The 18,278-nt window shown below is 38.2% G+C and overlaps 1 protein-coding gene across 5 annotated transcripts in view; it reads right to left on the bottom strand.

Moving 5' to 3' along the window:
* The window catches only part of atp2b1a (ATPase plasma membrane Ca2+ transporting 1a), a 34,889-nt gene extending 17,263 nt beyond the window's left edge, over window positions 1-17,626 (bottom strand). For 4 of the 5 annotated variants that reach the window (XM_051889847.1, XM_051889846.1, XM_051889848.1 and 1 more), the window contains exons 1-3: window positions 8,577-9,004; window positions 468-665; window positions 105-362 (exon numbers count right to left, since the gene is read on the bottom strand). In XM_051889847.1, the coding sequence (XP_051745807.1) occupies window positions 105-362; window positions 468-665; window positions 8,577-8,769 (649 nt within the window). In that variant the 5' untranslated portion in view covers window positions 8,770-9,004. Of the gene's footprint in view, window positions 1-104; window positions 363-467; window positions 666-8,576; window positions 9,005-17,371 lie in introns of those variants that run through there. The other variant, XM_051889845.1, reaches the window with a different exon arrangement.
* Window positions 17,627-18,278: the final 652 nt, after the last annotated feature.

The raw sequence follows: 18,278 nt of genomic DNA, 5'->3' as shown, positions 1-18,278 counted from the left end.
GAATGTTGACTGGTAGAGTCACATTTTTTAAATGCTATACTGGCACTTTTGACTTCCCACTAAAAAGGAAATGAGAGATCTCCAGCAAATTAATGTCAGCTTACCATATTTAATTTGTGCAATGTCCCCGACGACAATCTCGGCCACAGGGATCGGAATGACTTGCCCTCCCCGAACCACCGTAAACTTTTGCTCTTGTTCTATGCGGCTCTGTAAGCCACGAAACTGTTTCTCCTTGCTCCAGTCATTAAATGCTGTTACGAGCACCACGCAAATAACAGACAGGAGGATCGCTGCTCCTTCTATCCATCCAGCCTCAGATTCTCCTTCATCCTCTACTCCAGCCGCTGCATTCCCGCAATCTGCACACACACACACACACACACACAATAAACTCAGCTCAGAACAGCCTGAAATTGAGATGATAAGCTATAAATAAAGCAGAAATAAATAAATAGGTTACTTACTTTTACTTTCTGAATCCGGAGGTTTATAAAAAGAAAGGCCTAAAGAAACTATTGCTGCCACTTCCAAAATAATCAATGTTACGTCTTGTAATGCTTCCCATACTAACTGAAGAAAGGTTTTTGGCTTTTTCGGAGGTATAAAGTTCTGTCCAAATGCTTCTTTTCTTTTATCAATATCTAAGGGCTGCCCACTTAATCCTGGAAGAAAAAGAGTGAGAAAGAAACACAAAATTAGTAATTCAAGTAAACACAGAACACAGCCCTTCTTATATAGCAGCATACGATACTTAATGAGTTTCTATGAAAGTCAGGATTAGTGAGGAAGAAAAGACCTGTGGGTCAGCGACAGTAGCTTAGAGATAAAGTCTTTCGGAATAAGACCAAAAGGTCACAGAGAAGAATATATTACAACTTAAAATAACTGTTTCCTGTTTGAATACGTTTTAGAATGTAAATGTATTACTCCAGTATTCAGTGTCACATGATCCTATAGAAATCATTCTAATTCTACTAACTTTTCTCAAGAAACATTTCTTATTATCAATGCTGAAAACAGTTGTGCTGCTTAATATTTTTTTTGGAAACAGTGTTACAATTTTTTCAGGATTTATTGAAAGTTCAAAAGAACAGCATTCATTTAAATAGAAATCTTTCGTAATATTATAAAATGTCTTTACTGTCACTTAACCAATTTAATGCATCCTTGCTTAATAAAAATATTCATTTCTTTCAAATCTTGCTGACCCAAAACTTTTGACCAGCAGTAGAACAACTATATTGCATTATTCTATATGATATTTTTTGACTGTCTGCACTCTTTAACTAATATTTCTACAGATGTCTGACAGAAAAGGTAACAATTTTAGCCATGTCTGTCCATGTCCAGGCTAAAATCTTTGTTAGAAAAAAATACATTTACAAAAAGGCTTACACTCTTTTGTATTTCATCGATTAGGAGCTATTAGCACAGCTAATCCATTAATACTGGCTGTACAACAGTAAAGCGTGTGGGGATTTTGACACAAGATCCTGAAAATTTCCTGGGTGAGAAAACTTAGTTAATCCAGGCCCAATGCCAAAACTGACAGTACAAAAACAAATGTTAAGTTCATTGTACACTCATTCACAGGAATCATTCAAATGCACTGGTTTGCCTCTGGTTTGCCTATTTGAATAACTCTCTATATTCAAAGCAGGTATTCAAAGAAGTCATGGTATGTGCATTCAGTTCACTCACACTCATCACATGTTAAGAGACAAAGAAAGCACATCTAGATGTGGTGAATGAGCCATGCGGACAAAAGCATGCATGAGTGTGTGTTTATGCATCTAGTGTCTGGGCGTCAAAATGAATGTGTATGTGTCCTGAACAGGATGATGGTTTGCCAGCCAGACCAGAGAGTAGCCTGGTCAGCAGAGCCTATTGTCATGACAACATCCGCCACATTACTCAGCAAAGCCATAGAGCCGCTTGACTCTTGCTGTCTCCCACTGAGCTGAAGGTTTCACCGCATATTAACACTCAGTGTCTCAAAAGCACATTTGTGCTACTGGATTACACTCAGCTTTTGACTACAAAACCAAAAGCTTTTCGTCTGGACAACTACAGTATCTGCGACATTTGCATTAATGAATTCATTTGACCGAAGATAAGTAACAGCATTTAAGGTATACATGGGAATTCCTGTAGCTCAAATAGTAGAGGTCATTGGTTTGATTCCCAAAGAAGGCATGAACTGATAAAATGTATACCTTGAATGCAATGCAAGTCAATATGGATAAAAGCATCTGCCAAATGCATAAATGTAAATGAAAATATGTTGATTAATTTCACATTGCTAGCACCATGTTCTACCAATACATTAAAAAATGATTTTTCGAAGTTGTAAGATTATTGAGAGCATGTTTTACAAGAAAACACGATTTAAGTCTTTCTATTTCATGTTTAATTCAATTTGTTTCTTGCCATTTCTTTGTAATGAAAATGGTCTCAAACTAAATTCTATATGGCTAGATTCTTCACTGCTGCTTAAAAACTTGTCTAGCAGTTTCTATTCTAGTGGAAACTATTTCACAGAACAATCTGAATGTTATGATCTTTGTGACTGTAATAAAAAAAATAAGTTTTGTTGGGGGCAATGTCATGCGACACTGGTGCATTTAGACTAAACGGAGGGTGTAATGAACTTTAAATAGGATTTTAGATGACTTCAGCAACGACACATACATACATAGATTCTGAAAATCAGTTAATAAGAAAGAGGAACCAAAAAGGAAGCAAACTAAAAATGTTTGTTTATATTGGTAACCAATACTTCTTGATGACAGCAGCTAACTGCTGAAAACTTCTGCCTGCTTCAACACCAGTGTATTAAATCCAGGTTTGTGTAGTGTGGAAATTGAGGCTGAGGATTACATTCTCTCTTCCTGCTTGGAGAGAGGGCTAAGGAGCAGATGAGTCAGGTCTTACGCCTCTGTCAAAAATGCATTTATGCTGCAGTACACATCCCAATTCCACTCTCACTCCAGATCATGCAGACAGCTAGTCTGAAGCATCACTGAGGCGAAGATTAAACAAGAAAAAAAAAAAAAACTAAGACCATCAAAACATGGGCATTTAGACAGCTAATTATTCATTTGCATGCTATTGAGCGTAGAAGTAGCGCTGTGATTGCTGGACGTACTAATACGTTTTAGGTGTTGTAAACCTAAAACTAGCATTTGCACTAACTGCTGTGAAGACTCCAAGGTTTTTGCATTTTTCCCCAAAGGAGACCAAATCATTTGACGTCAGTTTCTATTTTCACCTGAGACCTTGACAGCCACAAAAACAGGGGCCTCTATGGAGAAGCAAATGTTTTGCTAATCTATAATGCGTTAATCCAGGAAAGAAACTGGATAAATTATTAACAGAATTTACAATAAATATTTAACAAGCTAGACAAGACAAGAGAAAACATTAAATAATAAATAACTATGCTCATCAACCCATTCGATATACATCAACAAAGCAAATTATGAGCGATGGCTTTGTATACCTCACAAGCGCATCATTCTAGTGCTCTCCCACGTTGGTTAAATTGTAGATGCAATATTTCTTTTTTTTTTTTTTTATTACTAACATCTATAGTAAGCACTCAAGACAGAATGATATTTCTGACAGGTGCAACTGCACTTAAAGGGTTAGATCACCCAAAATCAAAATTTCTGTCATTAATTACTCACCATCATGTTGTTCCAAACCTGTAAGACCTTCGTTCATCTTCGGAACACAAATTAAGATTTTTTTTTATGACCCTTCCATAGACAGCAATTTAATTACCACTTTCAAGGCCCAGAAAGGTAGTAAAGACATTGTTAAAATAGTCCATGTGACTACAGTGGTTCAACCTTATGTTATGAAGCGACTAAAATACTTTTTGTGCGCAAAAACAAAACAAAAATAACGACTTTATTCAACAATTTCTTCTCTTCCCTGTCAGTTTCCTACGCTGTTTATGTGGTAGACACAGTGCAGCACTTCTGTGTTCTACGTCAGAACGCCGACTCAGTATTGGCCAGCTCCTGTGTCAGTATCACACACGCGTCGTGCTGCTCATGTGTACAGCGTCGGCCAATATGGAGTCGGCGTTTTGACGTAGAACCTGGAAGCGCTGCACTGTCTACAATTTAAACAGCGTAGTAGACTGAGAGGGAAGAGATGAAAAGTATACTTGCACACAAAAAGTATTCTAGTCGCTTCATAAAATTGAGTTTGAACCACTGTTGTCACATGGACTACTTTAACGATGTCTTTACTACCATTCTGGGCCTTGAAAGTGGTAATTAAATTGCTGTCTATAAGCTCTCAGATTTCATTAAAATATCTTAATTTGTGTTCCGAAGATGAACGAAGGTCTTACGGGTGTGGAACGACATGAGGGTGAGTAATTAATGACAGAACTTTCATTTTTGGTGAACTAACCCTTTAAATGCAAAATGTGTCTTTTCTGTGCATGTAGACAATTCGGTCGCCAACTTCCTCTATCTTTTGGGCCAATGTCGCTGTGACGGTCTGGCTAGGATGCTCGAACAAACAGAGCAATGTTTTGAAGTATCCACTTTTCATGGAAATCAATCTACAAATGTCTTGCTTATAAAGGTGAGAAAGAAGAAAAAGCTAGAAAACACACACTTTACCTTTAACACACTTAAGAGAGTGCCAGAGCCTGGGTCATATAGTATTAAGAGCACTGGATGAAGCTTGCAGCGGGTTGTATACCTTACAAACATCACCTTCCACTTGATTTAAGTCTTTTCTGAGATATCCTTCAGAAATATTTGTATTATGTCCTTTAAAAAGAATTATGAATAGCAAATTTATTAACCTTACTGCCCCAGTAAGGTTTGTTCTGAGGGCCCATGAAAGGGAGTCATATATACTAGTAGCCCTTTTCAATTAAAAATTCCATTAGTTAAAACAAATCATCGGCCCTTGCCTTTAATTTGCAGCAAAAATCCCTCGTGTCTACACATGCAAATTGTGTAATACATTAGATTCGAGGACCCTTTCAATGGTAGTCAAATGGGCTAGCATAAAAACGTATTCACATGAATAAAATGAAAAGAACGTCACAATTTAAAGTGATGCCAAAAGAGCTGTAAAAAGTAACTAGTTAAATCGAAAAAGTAGAAAGATTAGTGGTGGCTTTGCTACGAAATTGAGAAATGGACTACTTACTAATTAGAAATCCCTTTTCAATTGTCAAAGCTCTTGTAATCTTGAATGACTGCTTAATTTCCTATGGCAAAGCTGAGTGATCTGATTAAGCTGTAAAACGTGTCATAACAGCAGGGCTGCCTGCCAGCGTGCTATTGTGAAGCAGAGGGAACAGGGCAGAGCTAAACTGGCGGATCGCTGTGGGGCTCCGATCTCAGTTAGCCGCGTGCCGTGTAGCGAGACTGGCTATGCGACAGGGCCCTCTATCAGTCCGGGCACTGAATAGAATATCTAGGGGGGAAATTCTCAGACTATTCTTCTATGACTAATGCACAATTCACACGGTATACAAAGCTCGGGCACAGCATGGGCCAAATTTCAAACAGTCTATTCAGGAAACAAAACACATTTTTAGAAGTCATATCGACGTTATCAGCGTGACCCCATTATTTGAGCCATGAAGTCGAAATATACATTTCCACTGACGCTATAGTTTCCACTGACACCATGACAAAGGTATAGCTCTGGACTGCAGACAGCACAGTAAGCCTTTGTTTCAATCACTCAGTATTTCATCACCTGCTAATAAAAGTCAGACCTTGTGAGGGCAGGATGCAGCAGGTGACACTACATACAAGCATGCCATGCATATCAGAATGTAGAATTACCTCATTATTAAGACCGAAAGATAGAGTTTGCTGCTCTGCCAAATATATTATTCATAATTGTCAGATACATTTAATGCAGATTAGATATTGTTTATGACCTAGCAGCAACATTAATACTAATTAGGGTTGCATGATATATCATTTTAGCATCGAAATTGTGTGTATCTGCGATAATCACATCGCAGAATGTGTGATGTCAAGTATAGGGATCATTAATCCGTAAGGACCCGACACCACGGTTCAAAAAGCATGCGATTCTCTGATTAATTGCAAAGTCTGACCATCATACAAAGTGTATCATTTGCACGTGTTTTAGGTCCTGTTAGTTTAAACATTCAAGCGATTTGAAATTATTTGTGCGCACAAAGACAAGAAAAAACTGAATTCTAAACGTGCAGTGTTTTCTGTGTGCGCGCACAGAGCTGCGCAGACGCACATGAACACCAAACGCCGTTCTCTTCCGTGTCTATTTGTGCCTGAACGGACGCATGCAAAAAAATAAAAAATAAATAAAATTGTCAAAATGCACGTAAAACATTGAGTATCCTCGTAAACACAGTTGCTCCTGGCTTAGGTGAACTAAACAATTGAGAAAGTGACAGCAGCTTAATATTCCTACTGCTTTCTGTGTCATGAATGTTAATCAAACAAAAAAAAGACAAAAGAGAAAAATCACTTTTGTAGCTTTAACACAGATCAATTATATTTAATTTATACTGTGAAGACTATGCAGTGTTATTTTACATTTGATTATTCAATTTCTGTACCTGAATACTGTTCGACTTACCTGAAAAATATAAAGCACTATTTATTTCATTTGTATCTTTGTTCTAATATATTTATCTATGCTTATAATTTGTTTATTATTTTCTATGCGCATTCACCCACCTACAAAATCACCCAGAATCATCCTAGAATGATTAATTCTTTCCAAATATAGCTATTCAAGTCATCTGGTGAGTTATTTAAGACAAAATATCGCAATGTCAGTTTTTTCCAGTATCATGCAGCACTAATACTAATGCAAGCATCACTATTATTATTGTTGTTCATACTGAAATATTTTGTTGTACGGACATGAATGATACCTCAAATGCTATTACTTTTCTAAGTGACTGGATTGGACTATAAAATTGGCCAAAATAGTCTAAAGACTTACAATGAAAAACGGATACCAGAATATCATAGAAACTTGGGACTGTCACCAAACAGAACATCCCAGCAAGCACCCATAATTCCCTATTTTCAACATTTTCTTCAATGGAGGAGCAAAACTAATTGCAACAGTCTTAGTCACTAAGACTGTCGCTTTATAGCTCTCCATCAGGAACATGTGCTATATTTTGACTTTCAATAACAAAAACGCATTACTGCTGATCAAGCCTGCATGCTAAATAGGTAAGTGAAGTATTCTCATGGAAACACTGGCAAAAGCTCCCAAATGACATGATGAAATATTGATCTGCGACCCCTAGCGTGTTCAAGCATGATAAAACTACGTCTCAAAGAGCCTGCAGAGAACTGCTATGGACATGGTGCCGTTTTAATCTGGGATCAAACTGAAAATCCCTTCCCCCAAGAGTTCAATCAAGGTCAGGTCAGCGATTAAACCGAATGTCTACAGAGAGGTAATAAACCAATGGAGCTGCAGCTGTGGGCTGCACACTGACTCTGCACTTTTCTATATGTTACCATAAAGACTATATACCTGCTCACACACCACTTCCAATGAAAGAAAGAAAAAGAAAATGTGCAACTGTAAGCGGAGACGGTGAAGAGCAAAAAAAAAAAAAAAAAAAATAGAATAATGAAAATAATCAATAATGAATTTTATTGTCGATTACTTGAATTTCTTTGATGTGCCACAGAGAACTTCTGTCAATGATGTCATTTTGCACTTTTTACTGGGAGGAACAAGTTCATGACCCAAGTATGGGAGGATTTCGTATTAAAAGCTTCAAAGAAAGTCATGAGCATATGGCTGCATGTGGGGTGTCAGGTGCTTCGACAGATTGCTTGCGCTTTTTAATACTTGCATGCTGTTATATTGCTAAAATAATCTTATTGGTAAATGTTATAAACTCAAAGTTAATTGAGCACATCCTACCAGTAGGTGTTTTGCTGTAAAAATTAAAATGCTCCTGAGAGAGAATTTGTGATTTAGCTTTTCTATAAAAAGATTAAAACAGTAGCCCTAGAGACAAAGAAATGGATAAATAAACTGTGAGCAAAAGAAAAATACTAGTCAATACAAAAGCTGTTAAATTCCTGCTGTAACCATATTCTCACAAACTATATCGGATGGGATGGTAAATGCATCTGTGTTTGACATTAAGGACTTTTACTTGAAATGTCAAACACACCGACATGCATGCAGGCTATATTTAGGATATTCTCTGTCTAGTCTTGCTGTTTAGTAAAGAAAAAAGATCTACATCTCAATTAGACATTGTGTAAGATATCAGCATACTGTCCATGTCCTGCCTGAGCCCTGGCTCATGTAGCGAGCAGCAGCAGCAGCAATGGGACAACAGCAGCAAACCTTCCAATAGACTGCAGATGCACTAAAATGCAGCAAGATGCCATTCAAGTGTAACTGACTTGCTTGCAATTGCTAACATCTATTTGTTTAGAGTGTGATGCAACAGTGCTGTTTAAAACCATCCAAAGAGTGGGTGTTCCTCCTGGAACTGTATTTTGATTCCTGCAAAGCAAAGTAAGAGCAAGATAATGATTATGTACCATCTACGGGCGATGTTTTCAGTCTGCTGCAAAGTCCATTAACGTCCGCAAAAGATTCCTGGATTTTGTATAATCCTTCAGCCCCTCGCAGTTCCATGAGAGAGCGCAGCTCTTTAAGCGAGCAGCCAAACTCTCCATCGTGATTGGGCTCGGCCACAGAGTTCTTCACCCCGCTGTATGAGTTGTTAGCCATGTCTCCCGGCTACACCGCGTCTCAGCAAGGGTGGAAAAATGGCGTCCCAAAAGGAGAGCTATATCCTCAGGAGACCAATGCCAGTAGTTCCCATAAACAACTGACGTCCTTCAGAGGAGGAGGAGGAGGATGCCTGACTGCAGGTGGCAGGACTGGGATAATTCACAAGCCATTCCCCTCAGCCTGTGGCGTTGCTTTCATTGTGAATAAAACCTTAAACAATCAGCCCAAGGACCTGCAAAAAAAGAAAAGAATGTTTGATTATAAATTAATTATTATATATTAATATTCCTAAATGCAAAACACAATAGATTCTGTGCGTTAATTTCAACACAAAACATCAACAAACACCTTCAATTTAGAAAACTCTCCATCGGGCCTGGAATTAGTAAGAACAAACTCACTGGCTGAGTTTCAAGGTGACATGCTACCCACTGTTACAGGCAGAACTATGTGGGTTTTTTTGAGAAGTAGCGTGGGAACTGACCTGCCATCTTAACTATGTGAGAGACAAAAAAGCCTTTTTCCCCAAACATTATACATGGCTTTTTTAAGCAACATGAAAATGCTTTAAATTTGGAAACTGAAGGAATAGAGCACAACTGAAAGCAGTATATTAAATGTTAATGTAGAGATTTAATTGCCAGAATGACATTTAGTTATATAGTCAGTCAATGCACAACACAATAATTCTTTTTTTTTTTTTTTTTTTTTTTGAGAGCATGGTCATAGGTTCAATTCCCAGGGAATGCTTAAACTGATAAAATGTATACATTGAATGCAAAAAAAAGCATCTTCCAAAACCACAAAAAGTAAATGCAATAATTGCACTTGAAGTGACAAAGTGTAAATAAGCACAATGAGACCTTGGAATGCTTGGACAAAGTCCAATCTATGATGTTTCATATTTTCATGTACACAAACAAAAGGGAACGTTCCATATCTATAACATGCCCTCAAACAAAATAACACACTCTCAGACTTCACAGATAAATCCCACTGGACTTTCAATGAACAATTTCTTTGGGACTATTTTAGTAGATAACAGGGCTAACTAAAATGCAGACAATCAAGACATTGTCTGTCCGAGCACCATACACCCTGTCTTTCAAACCAACACCCTTGTCATGTGGCCATTCATACCCTCTGCTCTCCTTGCCTTTATCAGGAAGATTTCATTAAATTACATTATTAGAATTATATAATAAAGGAAATTACCAACCAGATCAGCAGTATGGGTGATCTGAACAGGTTTAAGGAGGACCAGAGAGAAAATTCAAACTATGAGGATATGAAGATGGTGTTGCTGAGTGCTTTCGTTTTGTAAGCAGAGGTAAAACATGTAGTAGCCTTCCAGGACTGATTTACCTGCAGCAGTACATGCAGAGCGTGGAACAGCATGCTGCTCTGTAACAGGCTACTAGCTGGGCAATCAACTTCTCTCACAGGCAATGTCATGAACAGTGCAGACAAATTAAGAGAAAAATCTTTAGCTAAAACTACTCACTCAGGTGCAGAAACTCTGAACTTGACCTTTTTATGAAGCTGCGACAAAAAGCGTTCCTGCACAACCAAAAATAAATACAGTAAAACGCATAAAGAGCATTAGCAAATAAAGTCTAAAGTACGTCAGTCAACAAGCTCACTTTTATCTCTTATTAAAACTGGAAGTCAAAAGGGAAACACCCAACAGCCTTGCACTGCGGCAGCTAACTGTGTTCCTCCCTTTTGAAATTGCAACTGGTCCTAAAATGTGTGTGAAAACCAATGATGGGTAAAAACAGAACTTCCTGAAATGACTGTCACCTAAAGCAGTCGTGGTACACATTTCACAGTATAACAATTCAAAAAGAAGTTACATTGTAAATAACAGAATGTGTGCAGGTTAAGTAAGATAACCTCTGTCCCGTACAGTCGACCTTTTTTCTCCCAGTTATCATCTATGAGTGACTGCATTGCCACGATGAGGGAAGTGCCAAACCTGTGCTGTGCCGTGACAGTTTCAGGTTGCAGAGCAGGTCACATGTCACAACAGTGGAAAATCATTGTGATTGGATCTTCAAACTAACAGCTAGCACAGTATGGTTGAGCAACAGTAATGTTAACCCTTGCAATACAAAGCTAGAGGACGGTTTTGGACCTGCACCTGTAGTGGACTGCCTTAAGACCAATAATTTAAGCATCATATCATATACTTTTATGAGATTTCTGACAGTCCACACAAAGAAACAGGCATTTACAGTACATCCGGCACTGCGTAATTTCATGTATTTAGCCAACATTCTATCCACCCTAAAAACTATACACTTGTGAATAAATAGGCAGGTTCACATGCGATCTAAGAGCTCCCCAATTACAAAATGCAATGCATTTGAAAGCAGGCTGCAAGAAAACCTAAGGAAAACCCTCTCGGTCTTGGTTGTCAATTGGAGACCCTACACTGTACAAGCCAACTTCACGCTAGTCAAGGACAACGATTCCAGGGATCCCTCTGCAGTAGAGCTGTCGGTAATGGGGTATTTTTAGCAGCCTCAGACTGCCCATCCCCCTCGCTGGCTGTTGCTGAAATGGGTCAGGCCATTTCTATGTGGAGGGTACAATGCAGAGACGCCCCGCCTTACTCATGCTACATGGCTCAGTGCACCTAAGGCCACTTCACACCACCGACTGGGCACTTCTACTATACCCTCAGACACTGATCCTGCCAACTCACAGCAGCCTGCCACCCACTCAACCACACAAAGAACAACTCCTCAAGAGGAACCTGAATGACACCTCCAAAAAAAGCCCATTAAACAAAATGAATCCTTCATGCTGAAAAATAAAACTCTTCATATTTCAAGGGCGCTGTTTTCCGTGATGCAGAATGCGGAATCCAGGCATAAAAATGGGATTTACTGTACAATGCGAAATGTCATGGAATTTGCCTAAATTTGGATGAATAAATCAGAAGATTGTACACTTACTCAAATTGCAATATGGATAGTGTCTGTGCAAAAAGACTGCCATTTAAATTTGTATTAAATCATAAAACACAGAATTTCTGAGAAAATAAAACATTTCATAGGGCACTATTGTTATTTATAAATTATTAAATTGTTATCAAATTTTATGAATTCAAATGAGACATCCATTTTGATTATTAAAATTGAAGAAAAAATAAAACGGATTTCATAGGGCCCCAAATAATTCTTTGTTTTGTTATGAGCAGTGGGAAAAAATACTAAAAATGCAAACAGCTATGTATTTAAAGGCTCAGTGCTTTCGTTTTCTCACCAGGGCCTAAAACAGCATATCTAAAGAAGTGATTTTGAAGAACAGAAACCTTTAAGTTGATTGTTATGGGTGCCATTCACAGCACACAAGCCATCCATTTGCTCCGATCCCTGCCTCCATGTCTGACACTGCATAGTAAATCAGAGATGACGCAAACCATTAGACGTGACGGGATAATGGGCATGAGGAGGCTTCAAAATTTATATTTGCTTAACTCATTGAATGTCACTTGGTGAATGGATGAGGGCATGACCGACATGACTAAAGGTTCTGTTTCTGTCCAAACACAATCTGTTTATATTTAGATGCACACTTTATAAAGACAGCACCTGTAAGCACCAGTCAAAGAGTACTGCTTCCACATTCATTGACTGGGGGAAAAAGGGATTTCACTAACTGTTTTTAAGGAGCATCAAGTTGAGTCCATCGAAACAAAACATAAATTTGATTGCAAATCTGATTTTAAATGAGAATAGAGCCTGAACAGCAATTCTTCATTTGCTAATTTAACTCACTCATTTAAGGTCAAAGAAAATATAGAACATTTTTTCTTATTTACAGACCTCACTTAGATTGAGGACAGAAAACACATTTGCCCCTAAGATGGCCATTTTATCTCTGTCATCAACATCTGATTAAGACATAAAGCATGATGCTATACAGTAATTAAATAGCAACATTATTCAAATGTACTTTATAGCACAACACTCTATTTTTAGCTGTTTATAATAGCTTATGAGGGGTTGAATGTCACCTCAGATTAATGTGACACCAAGGCAGTGGCCTCTTACATAAACAATACTAGAGAGAGGGGCTAAGTTACCCTTTTTCCATTCTAGTCATTATGGAACACATTCGCATTTACTTAATTAATATAACATTACAGTTTGTAATATATACGTTGTGCAAAACCATGCCCATTTTGTTTGACCACACTGTTTAGTTTGATCTCATTACTGGAGGTACAACCAATGTCTATAATCATATAATTTGGGTTTACAGTGTTGAAATCAAACAAAACAATATACTACAGAGTAGTGGTGCAACGGACCACAAAACTCATTGTCCAGATCAGCAAAAAAAATATATATATATAAGATAAAAAATACATTTGGGTGGGGGCAAATGTAACTTTGCTTTCCATTTATTACTTAAAGCACACTTACTTCGATACCACATAAAAAAAAATAAAAAAAAACTACTAACTATTAAAAGTTCAGACATTTTTAAAGACAAATGAACAGTCAGTAATAAAATAAGAACAAATACACTAGACTGTAAACCCGAATAAGTTGGCAAAACTCAAAAATTTGAGGTAAGTAGTTACCTCAACTTGTTTGAGTCATGATATTTCCAAGTTTAAGTACAACTTTTAGATTTTGAGTTTGTAGTACTTGTGTGCTAATTTCTCTTAACTTTGGATATTGAGTACATTGTAAACCCTAATTCAAAAACATATAAAATATTTTAAGTTAGTAGAAATTTAAATTTTGTACCATACAAGCACGTTCATTCATTGTATGTATTTTGAAATTGATGAGGCTGACTCTAACAATTCTGTTGCATCATATTAACATTGTCTCGTGCAGTAAACTTTTAATAACCAAAAGCACACCAGTGCTAATATAACTAACAAAGAGACTACCACTATACTTGCATGTACACAGTTAAACAACATGCAACATATGTAGTCCTGAAGTTTCACAGCCCACTCTCGACCAAACCACAGGCTCTACTCCTCAGCACAATGGTAACCACTAAAACTACAACAACAGAAACCCCTATAAATCCCAACATAACTGAACATTAAACACTAACATATCTCTCCATATATTAATCTTAAGCAAAAACACACAAAACACTTAATTCATAATTTTTCTCCTCATACAATCTGTCAGTTTCATGAACTCAAAAGAAAAAGAAAGTTCTGAATAGTCATAAAGGTTAATTTGTTTGAACCAATTTGTTTAAGCTTGCCCTACTCAAACCAGTTAATTACTCTCATCATTAGGGTTTACAGTGTAATTACAAGCTTAGATAAATACAATATAATAAAGTAAGGTCTAATAGTAGCATTCAGGCATACAAAAATGTAATAAACAGGCTAAATGTAAAATCGTGTTCACTGTATAAATTAAATCTAAATTAATCTTTGTTAAAGCTGTGTATCATTTAATTAGCATTAGAGAACAGATAGCTATATTAAATATTAGATGTATAAATAGCTGCAGATATTTATAGGCTGTTTTCACTTTAAGCGCTAATGCACCGATCCAATGTACTGATACACATCCGATTTCTTCCTCAACTGTTTACATTCACTTTAGACATAACTGACTGGGTTTATGAGAACACTTGCCAAGATAGGTATTTTAACATAACCTTGTGTGTATGTGTCCATTCAAGCGCAAGGAGATGCGAAAAAGGAATCAATTAAGTGTTCGCGCACTATCTGAAACGCTCCTCTGTGTGTGCGGCTGTGCGCACAGATAATAGCGTGCGAGTAACGAATTGAGTTCTCTTTCGCCTTTTCTAGTGCTTGAATGGTTTAAAATCGCTTGAATGTGCAAATTGGCAAGACAAAATACATGCAAATGATAAACTTTTACTCTATGATGGTTAGCCTAAACTTTGCAATTAATCCATGAATCACACGCGTGCTGAACCGTGGGGCCTGGTCCGTACGGACCAACTACGATCAATCTGTTTCGACCCTAAGACAGAGCAATGCATTGTTCCAACATTCGTTAAGAAAACTCCTTAAAGTCAGAATGAAATGGAAGTTGCAATAATCTTTTCTTCCCTATTGTGACACATCCGGCTTCTTGAAGCAGAAAAAAACGTAGATCGGGACTTGATTTTGTCCTTTGGGATAGTTGGATCATTGTCATTTGCTATGATCTCATGCGAGTGACAGGTTGTCCCGCCTCCACGCTAATGAACACGTCATCAGAGAAGAGATATCATTACGGGGGTGTATTAAAACATACACCCATCAATACAATATATAACACTATAATATGACTATAATAATATATGCAAGCTGCTTCTCACAGAGCTTAAGTAACAATACTACTATAAAGTTTTACTAATAAGAATATTTCATTGCATATTAATATCTAGGTCAAAATAAAGAAGATATTAAATCAATAGATATACAACTGGGCCATGCTCGTGCACACAACAGTCCAAAGGCCTCTGAAGCTCACTTGACAGTCAAAGGTTAGTTTATGTTAAGGGTAAATCATTAAAATATGAAACCGTTACTGAAGTCAAATAATATATTTCCATCCTGCAATAAATCATAAAACACTCATCTCTTTTAACAGAGGCAGTTTAATGCTTTGCGGTTACAATGTGGACAATTTTGCTCTGAAGAATACTGGATTGCAACAAAATCCTCAGTATTTGCTCTGAATCGGTCTCTGTTATGCACCACAACTGTTGTTTTATCAATGACTTAATATGTTCACCACAAATTTAAATCTCAATCTCAAGTAGTGATCTACACATATCAAAAGTCAGGGTACACAAAGCATTTGTGTAGACCAAAAAGTGCACAAATACACCCTTACGATTTAAAGAAAGCTGAATAAACTGAATAGACTCAAGGTCAAATTCAGCATTGCTGTCATACAGCGAGGTATTATCAGGGACTATAAAAGCTTGAGCAAAAAGAAGCAACACGGCAGCGAATGATGTACGCCAAGGAGCAACAGACCTGACATGCTATTTAAACTCACACCGGGGTCTATCTAGAAATTCTAGGTGCCACATTCAATCTCAACACATTAGGCAGACAGTAGACACAATAAGTCAGCCGATTAGGTTGGGTACATTGTGTTTTGCACATCTGCTCCTTCAAATACGATCCTAGCAAATTTGACGTGTCGCACAGCGCTTGTTCCAGTCTCCATGCCCAGTCACACATGACAGGAGGAATTAGGACTGTATACTACAACTGTTGACACGAATGAGCCAAGCTTAAAGGGACAGTTCACCCAAACAGACAAAAAAATAATTTACTCACTCTTATGTTGTTACGCACCTTACTGTCTTCACAAATAAATAAATGTAAGAACCGATAGCCAGTGACCAATGCATTTTTCCATACAATGAAAGTGAATGGTGGCTGCGGCTGTCATTCTGACCAACATCTCAACACGAAAGTCGCACGGGTTTGGAACAACACAGTGGTGAGTAAATGATGACCCAGTTGACATTTTATGAGAGAAATAGCTCTTTAATGTTGGTTGAATAATGCGAAATGTGATAACTGACATGTAATGCTTCGAAAGGCAAGTTGACTGCTGAAGCTTCCTCGCTTTTGGCTTTAGCCTGCTAGCGGTCTCAACTCAAGGCATCCTGTCAAAAAGGGTGCACTGTTTTAAGAATAATAATGACACCAGACCAACACCATATCTTTTCCCGAAACTGAAACGCTCTCCAACTTTCCGCCGCAATTCAAACGGTCATTTTCGGGTAAACCCCTAAAAATACCCAGCTGGCTAATGTCACAAGCCACCGACTGTCCGACGGACAGAGACGGTCGCTTAGCTGAACACCTTGGCTCGTTTGACAGCATTTCATAAGAGCGAACTGTCATTAAACGACACAACGCTCGCGTAAAATAAGAAATTGTCGCTTTAAATCCAAGAAAATCATAGACTTTCTAGTGAGTTAGCACTCTTATCTCAGAGACCCGACTGACAGTCAAGGGTTCTGTAACGGTAACAACGCCAGCCTTTAAAACGACTGACGGCGGATAAAATAACATTATGGTCACCCTGTCTATGTTAACGGTTAAAAAAAAAAAAACACACACACACACAAAATGAAAATATTTTCAATTAGGTTAAAGCTCCAAATGTATATATTTCAACAGGAGTATTTCGAAAATATACGCTGTATCGCGTGATCATATCTGTAGAAACGCGGCGCGCGCAGGCGAACACATTTTAGAAGCTTCAGACGTCAAAAGCAACTTTCCAGCGTGCACTACACATCATCCCAGCATCGCAACATGGTGTGATATATTAAAACCCCATTGATTTTCTACACACCCCTCCCCTGCAGTCACAATAGGCAGGTGTGGGTTAAAAATGCACAGCAGCCTGGTTGCCTGGTTGCCTTCTTGCCCCTTTCTCTGCCTGCTACCAACTAGCAGGAGTTGCCTAGCCAATTTGGCTAGCTGATAATATCTCAGGCTAACGGAAAGCACGGTTGGATATAGACAAACAGCAGAGATGAAGCAAAAAAAAATGGTGCATTTCAAATGCAGCAATACCACAAGCATGCATGCGAGAAATGGTGAAATTACACTCACAAAGCTCTCCGAACGGTGCCTCTGAGATCCCCCTCACTCTCTCGGTCTCCCTCAGACTCACTCTGCCGTCTATCTAGCTCCTGCAATCTGCAGAAAAATCCCTCCCACAGCCTCGCGTCGCCTGAGACATGTGATGCACGTCAGGAGGACGGGCACTGACATACAGGATGATCCTCATTGGCTGAGACGAGATGTCAATCACATTAGGCGCACCCTCTGCTCAGCGTCCGCGCGCATTAACATAATTTATAAAGATGTTCCTGAGACCGGTTAAATGTAAAATAACTTGTTCCGCGTCGTTGCTTATTTTAACCTAATAAACGGCACGCTTCAGCACGTGCTGTCGTGGTTAGCTCCGCCCACAGTCACGGACGAGTCTTCCCCGGCGGCTAATTAAACCTGACGTCATTCTTTCCATGACGTCGCCCGCTCTCTCTCCTCGATTCTGGTGTTGTTTGATTCGCAGTGCGCAGAAACTCATTACACTCTCTGATCTGAACCGGATTAGTGCATTCTGCAGTCTGGATTCTTGCTCACCTTCTTTCCCAAGAATAGGAATTAAACTTTCGTCAGTTAGTTAACATATCACTGTTAGTAATTTGAATGGTCGTGTTGAGACTGATTCACTGAAATAGATAACCAAACAGATTGTGAAAAATATTGTGCAATCCTCTGTTCTTTCTTTCTCATGCTAATAGAGTGAACTTGCATGACCAGCATTTTTTCCCTCTGCATTTTCATCAAATTCATGTCTGAAGCACTTAGTTTAGCAGCCAGTCTGGCATCTTCCTTTAAAACTGCAGTACAAGCCCGGAGCATTTTTGTTTGTGAACCTTCGTTATAATATATACTAAATCCTCATGTCAGGGACTACCTGTACCAGAGGCGAATGGAAAACTTTTTAAAA

Source organism: Ctenopharyngodon idella, chromosome 4 (assembly GCF_019924925.1).
Source record: "Ctenopharyngodon idella isolate HZGC_01 chromosome 4, HZGC01, whole genome shotgun sequence".
NCBI classification, from domain to species: Eukaryota; Metazoa; Chordata; class Actinopteri; order Cypriniformes; family Xenocyprididae; genus Ctenopharyngodon; species Ctenopharyngodon idella.
Note: the sequence above shows the minus strand (reverse complement) of the source record. Positions and strands in the feature narration are given on the sequence as shown.